Genomic DNA, 19,320 nt, shown 5'->3' with positions numbered 1-19,320 from the left:
GTAGAATGTTTTATAACTATAATATTTAGTAGCTCAGGAGGTAGAGCGCTCGTCTTGGGATCAAGGGATCCCAGTTCGAATTCCATGTCGAAGTGTCCTTGGACAAGACACTGAGCCCCTAATGCCCCCAATAAGCAGGTTAGCGCCTTACATGGCTGCAAGGTCGCTATTGGGAAATGTGGAGCACGTTGTAAAGCGCTTTGGGAAGTCATTGATTTGAAAAGCGCTATAGAAATGCAGATCATTTCATTTCATGAATTTCTTTCTTTCTTTCTTTCTTTCTTTCTTTCTTTCTTTCTTTCTTTCTTTCTTTCTTTCTTTCTTTCTTTCTTTCTTTCTTTCTTTCTTTCTTTCTTTCTTTCTTTATTTCTATATTTCTTTATTTCTTTATTTCTTTATTTCTTTATTTCATTATTTCATTATTTCATTATTTTTTATTTATTTATTTATTTATTTATTTGTTTATTATTCTCTTTATTTCTTTATTTCTTTATTTCTTTATTGCGCCACGTCTATACTTTTTATATGTAAACTTTTAGTTTGTATTTGATTTTATTGTGAAAGGCTTACTTTGGCTCACAACGGATATCCGGTAGTCATCCCCGGACTACAGGAAATGGTAGCGACTGTTCGCCGCAGAACCTCTCTGTAAGGTAAAAAAATCTTCCAAATAATGTTAAAATATGTGCCCTTTTTCGATTGTGCATGATTAATGACATACCGCAATGGATTCAAGCTCACACAGAACACAAACAACAAATAATCTTACGAATTCAGTCCCTGCCATTGATTTAGCATTTGTAAAGGAAATGTCAACAATGCAAACGGTTCTCAGGTTTTCGCATGTATGTTTGAAATTTGAGATCGCCAATTTCGCCAGTTATGCCTGTATGTTTCTAGGTTATGTAAATATAATTCTTTTTCCTTTTGAGGGCATTTTTTTATATCCTTTTTCACATCATCTGTTCATGTCCCCACCCTGTGCATACGTACGATGCGAGGAGGGATGTTTAAAAACATTCGTGATGATAATTGTAAAAGTAAAATGTCATTATTATTATTGTTGTTATTATTATATCATTGCTGTTGTTGTTATGATTACAGTAAGATTATTGATGGCACATTTTTATTATTGATGGCACATTTGTATTAAAATTATAGCAAAAAACAACACCATGATAAGAACAAATTCTGCAATTAGATGCTGAATAATTCCACAACGATTGCATAAGACATCTTGTGTTTTCTAAAGGAATTTGGGATTTGATCAATTTAAGTCACGCATGCATACTCGTCAAATATACAGTGTTTTGCTACATTTGTAGGCAGCATTGGTTGTAGTAACTAAAGATTGAGATTATTATAAATCCATCCATCCATCCATTATCCGCACCCCTTATCCTAAGTAGGGTCATGGGGGTGCTGGAGCCCATCTCAGCGATCTTCGGGCATTGGGCAGGGGAGACCCTGAACTGGTTGCCAGCCAGTCGCTGGGCAATTATTATAAATCATTGTATTTTAACTTACCTTGCTCATATTAACCTTTATGAAAAGGTCATCGGACTCAACACCTTCACTACTTGTATTATTTTTAAGAGAGTGATTTAAGCAAACAATAGAATAAAAAGACTCCAGTTTCTATAGGCTGCCAGGAGGACTTACTTTTGAGCATCGCCGCTTGCTTAAGATTGAAACTGACATTAAAGGACAACAAGCAAACAAACTCAGGGAACAGGTGAGCTGTAACATTTTTATTTTTTATCTATTTTTACAATATTCTATATGCTGTGTTTTGACAAAAAGTTAAAAGGACTATTTCTTGCAAGCAGCTATCACCACTTTCAAATAAAAATATACTCAAACAAAATCACTCAAGTGAATCAGAACAACAGGTAATATAGCATATTAAGACATAAATTAAAGGTTTATGATTGGTGCTATCCATAGTCCATATTACTTATAATGTAAGCAAAGTATCTTGTTATTTTCTTAGCTTCAGCTAACTGTTTGCGTGTAGCCTGAATGCCGACGTAGACTTGTAAATTAAAAACAGGAACGCATTACAAACAGTCGCTTGCCATACAATACAAAACAAACAAAACAAAAAAAAGTAAAAATAAAATAAACAATAAATACATGAATTATTAAATGTATCGGATAAATTACTTGGATTGTGTGCCCAATGATTTCTTTGATCAGGAGTGTCCACTGGGATCCTGTAAAACTTAAATTTATGATCACTGAAGTTTTTTTCTCCGATTCTGGCACACAAACACACAACATGATGAGGACTAGCAACTATGACAGCATTCTTTTCCTCTGTATTCTAACCAGAAGCAAGTACTCTTCTGCCTCCAAGCTATGCCCCGCCCACCGGAAACGTCAGAACGTTTACAAACAAATTAAAGGGTCCATACTCTTGAGCATATATTGTTCCTGGCCTGTTAAAACAAACCCTATTTAGGAATTAAATCGAAAGATGTAAATCTACATGACAATACAATTGATATTCATGAATTCGTAATCCATCAAAATTATTGTGATCGATTATCTTTTTTTTTTTTTAGAAATAACGGCAGAGCCTACACGTTCCAGTTTGTGTGTATGTGTTTTCATGAAAGCGAGGGTGTGCAAACTGTGCATGGTATAGAGGGGGGCGAGAGGGTGGAACAAGTCCCATTTCCTGTCTCCCTCCCATAGCTTTAATTGAAAAATTTGGGTGGCCCTGCTTGTTGTTTTAGATAAATGTAGCATGTTGGCTTTTTGGAGGGTTTCCCTCAGTGCCATTGCTCTGTCAGCCTAAACCTTGTTTGCAAAGGGGTACTCTGCTCTTACCCCTGACTGTTCTTGACATTCATCCCCACCTGGTAGTTGCTTCCCTGCTGACAGACCTGTGAGGTGGTCCAGCCCAACCTCTTCAGAAGGAGAGAGGTGATCAAGCACTAAGAAATTGCTCCCGAAAGATCACAATTAAAGAGGTTGGAGTTTCTAAAAATCAGCACCGTGTTCTAACAACTTGCGTTCAAATTTTGAATTTTCTTAAGCCGCCTATCTGTCTCCAGTATCATAAGCCTCAAAAACAAATCTCTGCATTATTACATATCTGTTTGTTATTTTAGGATTTGTAGATGGGAAATGGGTGACTCTATTTCATCTGACCAAAAGCTGAATAATACTGGGGGCTTACTAACAAACAGAAATGCTTTCTTGGAGAACAAACGGCAGAGTGCCAAAGCTTTGTATAAGCATGTTCTTTCCTTTTTTTTCCCCTTAATGTTCAGAACCAGTTCTATAGTTGGCGACAAATTTTTGGCCCAAATATGGGCCAAATGTTTTTCAAACTCTGGAAATTACCGAACACCATCCAACCCAGAGAACGGAACAGCTCGGTGCAGTTTTTTTTTTTTTTTTTTTTTTTGTGGTGCGGGGGGATTAACAATCCATCTAAATGGGTTCTTTGTGCAACCCCAAACCTATCACAGACCTTTTATACACTCACACACGCATGCCAATCACTGCCACATGTGAATCCCTTTTGAACTCGTAAGTAGCGCATGAACTGAGGTGTACAACTGTCTTTTCACAAAACAAACATGTCGTGCAGACAAATTGCCATGTTTTTGTGCACGTGTGTTTGAAGGTGACGAACTTGAACAGGACTTAGTCACGCTGTGTGATTTAAAAAGAAGGACCCCCCCTGTCTCTAATTTTTTTTTTAATGATCCAAAATACTTTTATTTTGTGCTTTTTATTGAACATCACATCGTTACAACAAAATGAAACAGTTAAACAACAATTTAATATTTTTAAGAGAAGAATAAATGCTTCAGGAGTACGTTCAAAAATAAATGAATGAATAAAAATAATCAATAAAATTTGGACATGTTTAACTCAACACATGGGGTAGATACTTGAGTATATTACATATGCAATTTGTATATTGGGATTGTTTATTATATTTAAAGATTGAACCCCAGAAAAACAACAAATTTGTTGACGCAATTTTGATAGGTGGGATTATAGTTCTGATATTTTTTGTGGCTGAAGAAATTGGCAAAAATGAGGTTTAATGATTATCATTCTTGTTTTTTATGACAAGTGCAAAAGTAATATGATTTCCGAATAAGTGATGATCCAAAATTCAACTTGTATCCTGATGTTTATCAAACTAAAGCCAACCGGATCAAGGATTGTCACAATTGAATAATTTCCTGTATTTTTTAGCTTCTTACTTTTTGAAAAAAATAGAAATAAAATACTTTAACAGTAATGTTCTAAGTCTACGTTTGTGGTTTTTTTTTCTTTTAACAATACAAAATGCAATTTCGACTGCAGAGACCATGACACTTTTTTTTTAAAAAACCCATTCGTGATTTGTAGCAAAATATACTTTCCTTTAATAATTTTGTAAGAGAGAATGAGGTTTCTATTTTATCCAATGTTTTGATCACTCTTACTTTGCGCTAACATAGTGCCAAGGGTGTCCAATCAACACACTCGCAAACACGCACATATACACACAAAACTTGTATTTGTGTAATTGTGAATATATATTTTTAGTGATCATAAAAAGCACATGACCATTAATATGTCACACTGAACAATTTTTTAACCCCTGCTATATTTTAGCTCTGCTTTTCTTGGTTTTGTTTTCATTTAATTTTTCAAATAATCCTAAATGAAATTTATATTTAGAATTGATTTAAATAGAATATATGTATTACTATAATAATGGTATAAAACTGAATGAGGATTTTCTTGAATTGAAAATTATTTATTAATCTCCTCCAGTGCACAGATAGTGTACGATGAACAGACTTACAAATTATCTTGTATTTGTTTAGATGGCGGTATGTACATGTATGTGTCTTTTTGTTGGTGATATATACAAAAAGGACCCCACCAAGACTTTTTTTTTTTTTACCTGCCTTTTTGGCTGTGATGTTTTGGGTCTTTGTTTATAATGCGTTATACATGTGGTTTTTGGTAGCATATTATCATATTTGTGCAATGAATGATCAGTCAAAACAGATCCCTGACCTCAAACACAAAACACTAGATGCAATTGGAATCAAAACTGGGTCGCACAATCCTAACCACTAGAACATCAGTGCTAACATACGAAAAGGCATTTCCTTTTATTTCATCATCACACTATTTTTATTCTAGGTAACAGAGACGACAAATGTGAGAAAATGGAGAAAACAGAACGTCGTACTGAAAAATATAAATAGACGCCAAAAAGCATGACATGGTAAACAATTCTTCGGTGTATCTGATGACGAATTGGACTTTAAAGGATGTTAAATGAATACATTGTACATTTTATTTTGGTATTTTGTTTATTGTAATTGACTTATAGTCAATAAACTTTCAATGCTTAGTTTGAGCTGAGAAATGATGTACCCATTTTTAATCAATAATTAGGGTTGTACGTTCTACACAAATAAATACTGTAATCCCAAATCCAATTTCTACTTTTAATTTCATGACACATTTTTATTACAGGTGACTTTTGCAAAATAAAATATTTTTTGGTAATTTTATAATAATAAAATGAAAATGTTCTTATCGCCTTACATATATTGTATAATGTCAAGTAGGGTTGCAACAACGAATCGATAACATTTATTAAACTTGATTATTAAAAGTGTTGGAAATTATTTACCTCATGGATTCATTGAGTTGCACAATTTATGATCCACTAAGCACGTTAATCAATGAATATAAGTGCATTGAATCTCATTGTGAAGTTGTAAAGTTGTTGTACCACTTTGATCTGGCAGACCTCCGCCTTAAGACCGTATTTATAAATATATCTTAATTTTTAAAAATCCTTTATTATTGAGCATTGTATCATTAGAAACAAAATCGTCATGATAGTTCTGCAGAAATACTGAGTAAAAAAAGAACATAAACTAATAAAATGTTTTAGGTAAAAAGAAAAATAATAATGACATGTTTTTCTCAACACAAAGGGCAGCTTTTTAAGCATAATGTATAATATTTGGACATTGGGAATGTTGATCATAATTAAAACATTTAACCCTAAAACCAAATTCGTTGACAAGAGTTTTGAAAGGGGTTTTGCATTTTTTCAATTGTTTGGCGGACACAAATTTTACCACACATAAAAAATTGATTGCACTTTCTTCGTTTTTGTTTTGTGTACTAAGTCTAAATGTAATATGATCTTTGGATAAGGTGGTATTTGTGGGTATATAGCATACATTTTTATGCATCTTTGTATATTGTTAAGTAATTCGTTAAACACTTTTTGTTGTTTTTTTCTCATTATCTCATCTCATCTCATTAGCTGCACCGTTTATCCTCAGTAGGGTCGCGGGGGTGCTGAACCCATCCCAGCAATCATCAAGCAGTGGGCAGGGGACACCCTGAACTGGTTGCCAGCCAATCGCAGGGCACACAGGGACAGACAACTTGCTCGTTCATTCACACCTACGGACCATTTGGACCGGCTTATACACCTGATTTGCATGTCTTTGGAATGTGGGAGGAAACTGGAGTGCCCGGAGGAAACCGACGCAAGCACGGGGAGAACATGCAAACTCCACACAGTAAGTCCGGTAGCTGGATTTGAACCCACACAGGAGGTTTCCAAAACCTTAGAACTGTGCCGCACACGAGCTAACTACTGCGCGGCCGTGCTGCCCTTGTTGTTTTGTATTACAGAATATTCTGTTGTGTTGTGCACTATTTTTCCATCTTTAAAACTTCTACATTTGAATGTAGGAGGAAATTAAAAATGTATTTTTTCAAAATCCAATTCACAGATTCATCGTTTATTAAAATAACTGTTAGTTGCAGCCCTATGGTCAAGTGTGTCCAAGCACCACATACAGACATAAAAAAACCTTGTATGCGTATTAACGTGTGTGTGTGCATGAGTGTGTGTGCTTGTGACCAATCATGTGCACACGAGTGTTGCATAGAGGGGTCTGGCCAGTGTTCCCGTGTTCATGCACAGCCTCCAGAATAAAGTAAACACAGCGGCTCTTTTCTCATCCCACCCGTCAGCAGGCTCTCCCTCGGCCGATGCCAGAGACCACACACCCAGACCACACGCACACACGCACGCATATACACGATCAAACATAAACACGCACGCACGTACATATGCATGCACACACATTGTATAGTATGTAGAAGCACACTTCCTAGAGCCATCTGCGGATTTATACTGTGGAGCGGCCGGACCACACATGACCAGTTGAGGATCCCAGCTTCTCTCACGCTATCTAGCGAGTTGAGCTGTCATTTAGGAAATTGAGTGTTTGTGCACGAGTCCTTTCAGGATAACCTGAATGAGTTTCGGAACTAGTTTCCCGCAATTGCGTGAATAGATTTTGGTTCATCTGGTGTCAAACCTGCTATGTTATTTTTTGAAGGCCCTCCAAGCACTAATCTGGTTCATTTCAGATCAACAGCGCCATTTGACAAGCATAATGCCAGTGTCTGAAATAACGTCTGCCCAGACGCCTGGGGCGTGCATCTTTTACGTTGGGCGTACAACTTACAAAAAGTGGCCGACAACTTTTTCAAGGAAAAAGTTTTTTTTTTCTCAAATCAAACGTTTGCTTTATTCCGATTTTGAAATATTCGTTCAGTTTAGACATTTCGAAATTTGGGTTCATTTGGCAATTTGCATACTCGACAGCCAATCAGAAGCCTGCATCGAATAACTTCGTGCTCCCGGACTCTCCCAAGCGTTATAAGATCGTGCATTTGCATATCATTTTCCAAAGTAAACGCACAGAGAACACAAGAAAAATGGATAAGTGTTTAGGAATCAGGCCAAAACCTCAGCCCCAGAAGAAAGGTTCAAAAGAAGCTAACAACATTACAAAACGTACATTAAAAGCATTGTGGAAAGAGGAGTTCACATGGCTTGTAGCAGATGACACAACTCAAACATTGCATGAATGAAGATGAGTAAATACAGGTACATGCTGATGGCAGATTGAAAACAGCGATTTCATCATATACATGCAATGAATGTTAAAAGCAGATTTAAAATAAACTTAATTTTAAAGTGTTGTTCTGTTATATAATCTGATTATCAGTCCTCAATACTTTGCAACAATGTTTTTTTTTGCGATTAGTCGTCTTATTGTGTTTCAAGTTGTGAAACATGGGGCAGATAACTTTATGACTGGGCAGGCAACTTTTGAGAGTTGTCTGCCCTAGTGTCCGGTAACTTTTTTTCATGAGTTTCAGAAACTGATAATGCACTCGTGACTAACATTAACTCATAGAGGCAGAGTGGTGGCTAAAAAATAATCAGCTCTTGTGCCTTTTTCCAAGATTTTACTGACCTAACCATTCATAATTAGTCTATGAACTTACAATTAGGGTCTTTAAATACAACAGACTGGTTTAATGTCTGATAACATTCTCCCGGCCCAAAATTACATTAGAAATAATGATAATAATACAGTAATACGCCTAAATCTATGGAATTATTCTTTTGTAAAATGTACCAATGATGTAATATATGCATTAAGTAGTTGAGTTTAAAGTATTAACTAACGCTGCACAATTAACCGAAATCTAATTGGTATTGCAATGTGCAATGCGATTGTGTAATCACAAGACCCTGCATTTTTTCCAAGGATTTATAGACAGCAACCAAGCTCCCTAGAATAGGACACTGTTAAGTTTAACAATCCTATAAAATTCCCATGAAATCCCAAACCATGATGTACTCAAAGTAAATTGAATGCTGTTCTTGAACCATTTGGAAAATCTGGACGGTTTTGGTCTCTTTTGAAATGTAACCCTCAGAGGTTTTTTCCCCAACTAACATCACGGTGCAACTAACATTGAGGAATTGAAGTTGGTACACACAGAAAGAGATCATTTTTATTCTCTCGATCACATGCCTGCAGCTGAGTGTAGCATGGGCACTTTGGCTGAAAAACAGCTGGGACTATAGCACGAAGCCTTACCTGGTCCTCAGGATGAAGTTGATCGCTGTCTGAAAAACTAATCATTAGTATTTTACACATTTTTCCAGGAGTATGTCAAAGTGTTTCCAAAAGGACCACTGACATCATACAGACACATCTTTGCTTCTCAACAGTCTGACGGCCCACCGACGGAACGTTAATGGGTTAAAATATGTCAAAAGTATTAACCCCCTAAATGCAAAAGTGGGATCGAGAATGACTTCATGGGTTGTTATTCTAAAAATTATTTCAAATTAAAAGAGGTGATATTGTCATATTCCAGGGATTCCTCATAAAACATATTTATAACATGATGCTATTAGTATTTTCATTTCCCCCCCCCCCACTAATTCTCGACCGCACTCATGGAAGAGTGTCTATGAACTCGTAGGTCATGCATCCAAGGGTGAAGTACAGTAAATGCATTTTTTTATAAATATCAAAAATCCTATCGAAATCATAAATTTGCTCTGTTTTTTTTTTCCAAAATCATGCAGCCCCATTATTCACTAGCTCAGTATTGTTCTAGATTACATAGAAAAAGGCACAACATTTTATCTCATCACACTATATTTACTCACAGTATCATGTTGTGCACTATTGTTTTGGCTTTTTCCCAAAACGCTTTGTTACAACGTTGTACAACGTGGCATCATCAGTAAAAATAGTGCGAGGACGTGTTAAAATCCAATGCCTTTTCCTAAGTTATTTACAACCCAAATGGGCTAGTTTCCATTGCACTCTATCAATATCTCTCTACGGATCAATCGTTGCTCAAATGCCCAAAATATGGTAATATACAGTACTACCGCAAAGCCTTGTGTATGACGAGTACCCAAACTTTGAGTTTTTTTGTGTGAAAAAAATGCATGCGTACGTAAGGTATGTGCAATAAATAAGGCAACTTAATTTCTTCCTTGTGGTTGCCGACCACTGTTTTAAAATATTTAAGTATTAAATATTTTTGTCTGTAAATACCCACACACACACCTCATGGTTGATTCACCATATGCTGATTTGCGTAATTGTTCCTGCTAAAGTTGGATCGTCTTCCATGAGTTTATATGGTGTAATTGTTTAGGCCAGCCAGGTTTATTTATTCTATGCTATGAGGTTTACATTCTTTCTCCCTTGGCTGCCTGCTTGGCCTTTCCCGAATCCCCATTCCACTTTCTTGAAGATAACACTTGCGCTGCATACTTTGCATTGTTTGGGACCTAAGGACCTTTTATAAATATATATTTCAAATCTGTCATATCATATGTTGCTTTAGAATTGCTTGAGTTTCAGGGAAACCTTGTTTACAGTATATGCTCTAGATAATTGATGTTGTCAATTGCCCATCGATCGGACCAAAATTTTGTTCGAGTGGTACCTATACTTACGAATTCAATTGGTTCTGGGAGTAGTTTCGTAAGTAGAGTCGCATTTTGTAAATGTGCTATTCTGTTCCAAGCCCCGTAAAAGTACAGCATATAGTTTTTACTAAATCATAAAAGAGCATCCGGACATGAAACGAATACATGTTAAAATTAGATTACCGCAAAATAAACATAAAAGGAGAATCATATAATGTGAAAAAAAAAATAGAGGAAGTGATTAAAATATTATTTTAGCTTTTTGCCTCGCGTTTCTTGAAAAACTGATCCAAAGATGCCTGCTATTGCCTGCTTTGACAATCCGTCGCAAATGCGCGAGTCCAGCTCAGTAGCCTAGATGGTAGTGTGCCCGCTTTGAGACTGGGAGGTCGCTGGTTCGCGCCTCGGTTGAGACATACCTTATTGGTATAATGGCGGCGCCCTCTGTTGGCTGCGGCTGCATCGACTCGCTACAACGGGTCAGGTGTATCGACATTTCGTTCTGTGTACATTGTTACAAAGAATGACAATACAAAGGAAATTATTATTATTATTATTAGTCAGACGTAACGATAGCCTTACTTGTCAACATTCTTTCCGATTGATTCCTTTCCACAAATTCCGAGATTTTAGGGAATTTTGCAAAAATGTCTTTACTTTAGGTTGATGGAATGCATCTTACGGGAAACCCTCCTCCTCATCTGTGAACTCTGAACTGTGACGGCTTCACAAAGAGCATGCTGAGAGCACGCATGTGTACTGGTTGCCAGGCAGATATAAAGTGATAGCCAGTTTGTTTATATTCGGCGCGTACTCTACTGTATTTTTGGCTACGTAACTGGAGGCAACCTTAGTAACTAAAGGCAATATTTTCCCGTTCAGGTACTTCGTAACCTGAAACTTTCTTATGTAGAGGCATTCGTATGTATCGGTACCACTGTCTTTTTCATTTTATTACCAACTCAAAACAAATATATTTCCCTGTCTGAAAAACATATCGCCAATGAAAGCTAAAATTCTAAGTATAGTTTTTTTTGTGCCATACGATTCTTATATTCATATTTGCCACTGTGTGACACTTTCCAGGTTTAAATCGGCACCAGCATGTCTCGCGGCCGTCCACCCCCGCTTGTCACGGGCATCTCTCCCAAGGAGGGTCCCGCCTGGACCAAAGTTACTATACGTGGTGAAAACCTGGGAACAGGTTCATCTGATCTCATCGGTAATCAATTCCCACCCATACGTTAAACTGCAAATGGTATTTTTGCATTATCTTTCTGTTTGTTTCTTTAGTAAAATAGACCAACAATGTAATATATGCTGTAAGTACTTGATTTTAAGGTTTATGTGCTAATATGAGTTAGTTTAATACATTTTAGAAATGGATTTCTTGTTATGATAAAATTACGAAATTATCATCTCACTATATATTTTTAAATGCTCCAAAATTTTAGTACACAAAGTGGATTATTTTGTACCAATATTCAAACCCTCAACCAATAACATCTAATTGAAAAGCACAACTCACATTGTATAATAAAACAGTTTATATATTTTATATTCAAGTTCAATGTTCTATAACTTAATTTTCAAATAATTGATCATTTTTAATTTTAATTCATTAAGTAAATTGCAACAAGGTTTTTTTTTTTTTTTGCATCATCTAGTGCACTGCACTTGGTTATGCACAAACGTGTGCAAGTGCTTGTGTGTATGAATGTTAAACCAGCACAGGGAAGGAAATGGTGCACATATTATACACAGTCTATTCACAGGCTTTTTATTTACCGACACTCACAAGATGTTTTACCCTACACGTCATATTGGAGTAAATCACAATTCTGTCTGCAAGTCCAAATTATTTTTAATTGGCTAGTGATGGGTAAAAAATATATATATATATAATTTTGTCATTTTAATAATCAACGATTTCAAAATTTGCTAAACTTTGAAACTAATTCAACTAATTAAAAAATGTATAGTTACCAAATAGTAGATTGTGACATTACAGCAATTTAGGCACAAGCCAAGAGTTCTAATTGTGTGTTATTTTTTTAAAACAAGGAATTCTTGTCTGAACATATTTCTCAGTATATTGTAATCAGTAATCTATATTCAAATACATGTGTGATGAATAGGGTTTACCTTTGAAATAATTAAATTAATTCTCCAGACTGCTAAAATCCAGATTTTATTTCTTATTGATGACACATTACCATAAGTGGCATCATGACAACTGATGAGTCTATAATTTAGTAGGCACTTAAAATGAGAAGAGAAGACATCAAAAAAATTCGAACTGCAGGTAGAACAAAGAAAACCGCACAATGCCAAATTCCAAATCTGTTCCAAATGCCTTTACCTGGGCCCTTCCTTTTTATTAAATTATCCAGTTACAAAAAGCAGTTCCACTCCAGGGTGTGTGTATCAAAGAACAGCAACATTATTGGCTAATAGTGACAGTGACCTTAACAGTACGTAATAGTCAAAATAATGAACTACAGTGTGATATAATAGTCAAAATAACAAAGTAACATTCTATGGAATATACTTTGAAGCTGTTAAATATCGAAAACAGAATACATGTATCAACTACAATACTTAATCCCAACCCAATTTTTCTTTTGGTTACCAGATTGAATGAACTTAATTTTACATGTTCTGTCATATCCGAGATCAGTGTCCACACTGATGTAGTAATTTTGTTTGTTCCTGGGTTCACATTTTTTCATATAGGTTTGTCGATATGTGGCCATAACTGCCTGCTGACAGCTGAGTGGATGTCAGCCAGCAAGATCGTGTGTCGTGTGGGTCCGGCAAAGGATGATAAGGGAGAGATAATTGTCACGACCAAGTCCGGAGGTCTCGGCACCTCCACGGTTTCATTTAAACTGCTCAAGCCTGAGAGGATTGGTAAGAAGAAATTGCACCCATAAATCTGAGAAAATAATTAGTAACCACAAAGCTGACTAACCATAACGCATGATAAGTAATTTTCCTTCAATTTAAGTCAAACCGTTGCAGTGATGTTCAGGGCACTAAGTTGTCCAATTTGCAGGCATTTTGGACCAGTCGGCTGTGTGGGTGGATGAACTCAACTACTACGACATGAGGACAGACCGCAATAAAGGCCTCTCACCTCTCTCCCTCAGACCAAACAATCCTTTGGGGATTGAGATAGACAAGTAAGGACCCTAAACTGACTGGTCCACAAGAAACATAATTCAATTGCAATTCACACCAAATTTTGTATGTGGTACTCATTTCATTTGGATTTATGTCTTGAAAGAAACTAGCACTCCATATATGCAGCTCTAAGTCAGATACACCAAACATAAGCATAACAATTTTGCATTTTGAGAAGTGTTTTTGAAAATTTAGTGTTGATAAGAGAGTAATTTAAAACTATGTAAAGTAACCTTACAAATGATCATTTAGTTTATGTGACATACTGCCATGTGAGATAGTACTCTTATTTTGTTTTTGTCTGAAGTAAAAACATGAACGTTTTCCGGCATTTTCAACATTTTGATATCTTTCTATCAATGTCTAGTTCTTTGCATATTTTAAATAGTAACACCTCAGGTGTGGTAAAGTGTTTCTTTTTTCGCTGCACCACACAATTAAAAGTTTGATTTTTGCATAGTTTTATGTGTTCTGAATTGCTTTTTGAAGATTTGAGCAGGGTACAGTTGTAGTTATAAACATAAATTTTTACTGGCTATTTTCAACCTTTTTTTAGTGTTCGAGTGGACACTGACTGTTTTTAATTTTTGAAAGCATAAAATGACTAGAAAAAATGTGTTGGATCCAGATTTTGGCCTTTGTCCGGAACTTCTTTCTCTGGAAAAAAACAAAACAAAAATGTATGTTTTTTTTTTAACCAAACAAAAATAATGCCCCTTCATCCAAAATAGAATGTTTTTAAATCCATCCTTTTCCCCATTGATTCAGGAAGGTAATCTAGAGATTAGATACAAATTGGATGCTAAGTAATTCTTTTTATTGTATTTTTACAATTCACGGGTGAAAATCAATCCACTAATAAATTGACGTCAGTAAAAAACCAAAACGTTTTAAGGCGAAATTCGTTCTTCAGGAAAAAAACTAACACAATGTTATGAATAATGTACCAAATATGTCTTCTTCCTGACCTTGCATGTTTGAGCTTTTTTGTGCGTATGCATGTGAGTGCGCCAGTGGGTGGTGGTGGTGATCTAGTTTGGATAGGATTGTGTTGGTTTTGGCTCATTAGTTGAGATCAAGCTTGGCTAAATCAACCACTGGTTCCTCTTGGGGCAAACCCGGCCTCACTCTCTTGGCTTCCCACGCCAAGCTTTAGCACTGGAATTATTGCAGTGCTACTGCCCCCTGGTGAGATAAATATAATAAACAGTATCAGATGTAATAAGACTCATTAGAAAGTTCAATAGGCACATTACATAGGGCATTTAATACATTGTGTCTTAGATAGTTGATAGTCCTTGTCTGATTTTTTTTTTACCTTTTATTTATCTAATTACAACCTAAAATCCGTCCAGAGGATGTGGGTGCATCCTTTGATGTATGCTCAGTGCTGTGCAGTCTTCTCACACGCAAGTTTGCCTTGTTATTATGAAAAATAGAAAAAAGTCTCACCTTTTGAAAAATTCATCTTCTTTTAAGCACATTTGGATTCTGTTTCCATAGGGGAAAATTCCCACTAAAAGACATTGAGATGACATTTCCTGGGATGAGTGGTGACTTCACCAGTGAGAACTTCTCTGCCACGTGGTATCTTATTGAAAACCATGCAGGATCTAGGTAAGATTTCTTTTTCATCCTTTTTTTCTGTGATAAGATGATAGTTTATTTGGGGGATACACTGATACAATGTTGTTTTTAGACTTAATACCTGAACAAATACGTACTGCCCATTAAACAATTGTCAAAACTATTATTTTATACATACAAATAAAATTAAATCATCAGTATTGCATATTAGCAAAAATTGTGATATATTGAGCATACAGTTTTTTTTGACACAGTTACCTTCCTGGCTGTTGTGTGACCTAGTCTAAACCCATGAATCCTGTTTGACACGAGGACTCTAGTAGGGATTTGCTAGCTAATTTTTTCTTCCTGCTAAGGAAATCTCTCTTGAAACAAAGACATGAACTTTTATACCAGGGATCGGGAACATTTTTTTACCCAAAGAGCCAACATTGCAAAATACTTAGATTATTGTTTTTTTTGAAAGAGAGAAAGAGCCATACCATATATTTTAAGACAAAATTTAGTTAAACCACCAAACCAGCTCTCTAGACAAAATCAAAATTTTCAGCGCATTTTATTTTACCGTGTGAAGTTAAATGCTTTGATAAAATGTATGAGGTACGAATAATGCCATATCTACAAATTCTTGTATACCACTTAAAACTTCCCTCCCTCCAACAGTTACTTAAGATTTGAGGCTCATTTACTGTCTTTTTTCATAAATAATAATTTCGAAACAAGGGGCGAGCAGAGTTATTTTATAAATAATTCTTACAAAATACTACAAAGGAGGATACTGACGTATTTACCTTCAGTGCAGACAGCACTGGGCAGTGAGAAATGAGTATGTATGGTGTGTGCATAACTCCACCCACCCCTACCGCTTATCCAATATAATTGTTCTGTGTGCTTGGCTGGTGTTTTGGGATGTTTTTTTCTGTGAGTTTCCATCATGAAGTGTCTTGACAGATAATATGGATTGTTTGATAAGCTTGCATGTAAAGGATTCATGAGCGATGCAGAGCCAAAACTAGGTCTGTTGGTGTGGCGCCTTGATTGTAAACTATAGTTGAAACTGCCCTTTATATACTGGACCAGACCACTTTTATACTGGTGTTTCTTTGGTTATGTACGCACCAAACACAACTTTGCAGTACTGAGATTTGGAACACTATCAATTGAAATTTGCAGAATTTAAATTTTATCTCTGAGCCGTATCCTTTCATGGAAAGAGCCATATATGACTTGTGACCATTGGTTCAGACCCCATTTTTACATTATCAAGTCCTGTGCACTCTCTGTTACGTGCAGTTTTTTAAGTTGTGTAAATTTGAGATAGTGTAATGTTTTTTTGCTATCATCTCACACTGTTTTAAATAAACTTGTTTGTGATAATCAAAACGGAAAAACATTTTCTGTCACGCATCTAGCATAAATGTTCTTTCACAGGCAATTTTTGTGTTTCATTTTAAAATATCTTACTTTTATGGCAATGTGCATTTTAAAATATATTACTTTTATGGCAATGTGAAAAGATTTTTGCTACATGCAAGTAACTGAAGGCCTTTTTAACTTTTCTCAGTTTTGAGCAGCTGAAGATGGCTGCCAGCAATTTAAAGAAGCAGGCCAACAAGAAAAATGAGGGGAGCTTGGCCTACGTGAAAGGTGGACTCAGTACCTTCTTTGAGGCTCAGGACGCTCTGGCAGGTGAGAACTTTTAAGAAATTTGATGTAAAATTGGATCGCTCTAAATGGGGAGCCATTTATACGCTCAGGATCTTCAAAGTATGCTGCAGAAGCGTTCTTGAATGTCCGCCTGACCTTCAAAGGAGACACGGAAGGAACACCCGTTGATTCCTGTCATAGATTTTTCCTCTAATTTTGCTGGCATGACTCACAAACTTACCAGTATTTTTCTCTCTCTGTTTTTACACTGGGTATGCAGTGTCTACATACTTCTGCTCTGTTGCAGTACAACAAAAATGTCACCATTATTTCACACTATTATTGAAATAATCACCTGCAAAAACAAAACGCTGATGCTTTGTTTTCCAAGGGGACTTAAACTACATCTCTATTGACCATTTGACTTATTTAGCCCAAAAAGAAAGTCTCCATTTTATCAATCAGGCTGAAAGATAACACAATTTAATTGATTTCAAACAACAATCCTGAACCATATTTTTCTTTAAAAAGCTTTATTGTTTGAAAAAAATCCATAATCTGCACAAGGTGCAGACAAGAATAATTTATTATTTTGTGCAAAAAATAGTCACTAATTGATGTGCATGAGTTGTATAAATGCCGCAATTCACTGGTTATCAACAAATATTCAATGATCAGGACTACCTTTGAGTAATTTAAATTGTACTTTTGATTCATATCCTTAAGATATAGAACACTTACAAATTGTAAATATGTAAATACAAAATAATCTATTATAAAACAATATATAAAATGATAAATTAATGGAATTAATTAATCGCTCAATCCTACTCAAACAGTTGGCCTTCTTGCTTTTAAGCGATTTGACTGTATCAAGAATGATTTTATTACTGAAGTTGTGCAACAGAAATCTCAGGTAGGGCTTTTTTAGATTATCAGGGTGGATTTCCATTGGTCGCCTGCAAACCAAGGCTCCTAAATTGCTAGCCATCTGATTGGTTCACCTGACCAGTCAGCCATGCCAGCCAATAGTGTGGCTGTAAAATATGTTTTTTGACTTTGCCGACTTGATTTTGCCAGTTGCCTACCAGTTGGCTTGTACGAGTGGTTCTACACTAGTTAAAGAAAAAATGGTTAATAGTGGTTTTAAATGTATACATCCAAAATGTTTGGATCCTCCCTGTGTAATTCCATGTTGTGTGCAATGGATAGCGCTGATTGGCTTAAAAAACTATGTGGGGACCACAGTCTCAAGTACTCACTCATTGAGCAGGTGGCCTGCAGATTTGCTTCCCTGTCCATTCCCCTTTTGTTCCCTTGGCAGTCCCATTTTGTCCACATTGGCACGAAACGCGGCTGCCACAGCTGCCTTGGAAAATAGAGTAAACTTAACCTGAACTTGTCAATTTGTGCATTTTGATTGTTTAGACTTTTCTTCCTCTCCAGCCACTCAGTTACTTCCCTTGGCTATTTCTATGCACACTTTCTACATCTGCCATTATTATTATTGCTTTCCGTATATATGTAGCCCATTTGAGGAAAAGGCAATTTTGTTTGACTTTTTTTATAGTTAGGGTCTGTTTCCAAATAAACATAGTGGTACATAACAATGAAAGACCGAATATAAGGAGTGATGAAGCTGATAACAGACCCAATATGACCAATTGTGAACAATGTACACCCGTATGTGCTTTGGGAGTGAGAGTGCCTTGCCTACTGCATTGTTTTCATTGTCAATTAACAACTGAAGTGTTTTTGTTATCATTGTCAAGGTTTTAAGTATTTTTTTTATATTCTGTCATCTCATCAGCATGTCCTGTTCACAAGTCAACTTTTTAAAAAAAAAGAAATGTTTGATCAATGGTGCCCTCAATATATTTTTTTTATAATTGAAAATAGTTTTTCTTTATTTTGCTCCACTTGAAAAAACTATGATTCATGAAAGTTGGACGGAGCATCGTCGAAAATGACAACCTGGTGAAATGTTTATAACTGCCTCCACTACACTTCAGTCCAAAATAACTCAAAATAGACTGATGCATTACTTGGATGAATTGAAAATTTGGGGTTGTTCTATACAAAGCAAACCAATGTTTTTTGTTTTTCGAGACACAATCATCCAGTTTTTGTGTTAATTTTTACAAATTTTTCGTCTACTTTTTGGGGTCTTCTTAAAGAAATGTATGTAATGCGTGCAGGGGTGGGAAAGGGAAAATTTTGCTCAGCTTTTAGAGGGCTTTTATAACGAATGAGCTCTGTTTTAATTAGACCTGGGCGTTTCTCTGCTTTATCGTGCAGCGTTATTGCAAGACTATATTGAAAGAAAATTTTGCCCTTAATTGTATGCATGATTGCTGTCGGGCTCTGGACTGGTATAAATTGACATAATATATATCCCAAAAACATGTGTTGCGGGTTAATTGGTGACTCAAAATTGTCCCTAGGTATGAATAAGTGTGTATGAATGGCTGTCTTTCTTTGTGCGCCCTGTGACTGGCTGGTAATGGATGGATGGACAAATTAATTATTGAGTGTTTTATATAAAAAAATAGCATAAAATTGAATTTGTGCCC

General features: G+C 35.9%; 1 protein-coding gene across 1 annotated transcript in view; it reads left to right on the top strand.

The window, feature by feature from the left end:
- The first annotated feature begins 582 nt into the window (after window positions 1–582).
- Window positions 583–19,320, top strand: part of exoc2 (exocyst complex component 2) — a 41,508-nt gene continuing 22,770 nt past the window's right edge. Inside the window, exons 1-6 of the mRNA XM_088348898.1 lie at window positions 583–653; window positions 11,414–11,549; window positions 13,064–13,240; window positions 13,386–13,512; window positions 15,017–15,130; window positions 16,665–16,789. Coding sequence (XP_088205024.1) covers window positions 11,432–11,549; window positions 13,064–13,240; window positions 13,386–13,512; window positions 15,017–15,130; window positions 16,665–16,789 — 661 coding nt within the window. The 5' untranslated portion in view covers window positions 583–653; window positions 11,414–11,431. The remainder of the gene's footprint in view (window positions 654–11,413; window positions 11,550–13,063; window positions 13,241–13,385; window positions 13,513–15,016; window positions 15,131–16,664; window positions 16,790–19,320) is intronic.

The sequence above is a fragment of the Urocampus carinirostris genome, chromosome 12 (genome assembly GCF_059441175.1).
Source record: "Urocampus carinirostris isolate Australia breed hairy pipefish chromosome 12, RoL_Ucar_1.0, whole genome shotgun sequence".
Taxonomy (NCBI): Eukaryota; Metazoa; Chordata; class Actinopteri; order Syngnathiformes; family Syngnathidae; genus Urocampus; species Urocampus carinirostris.
This window is presented reverse-complemented; position numbering and strand designations above follow the sequence as displayed.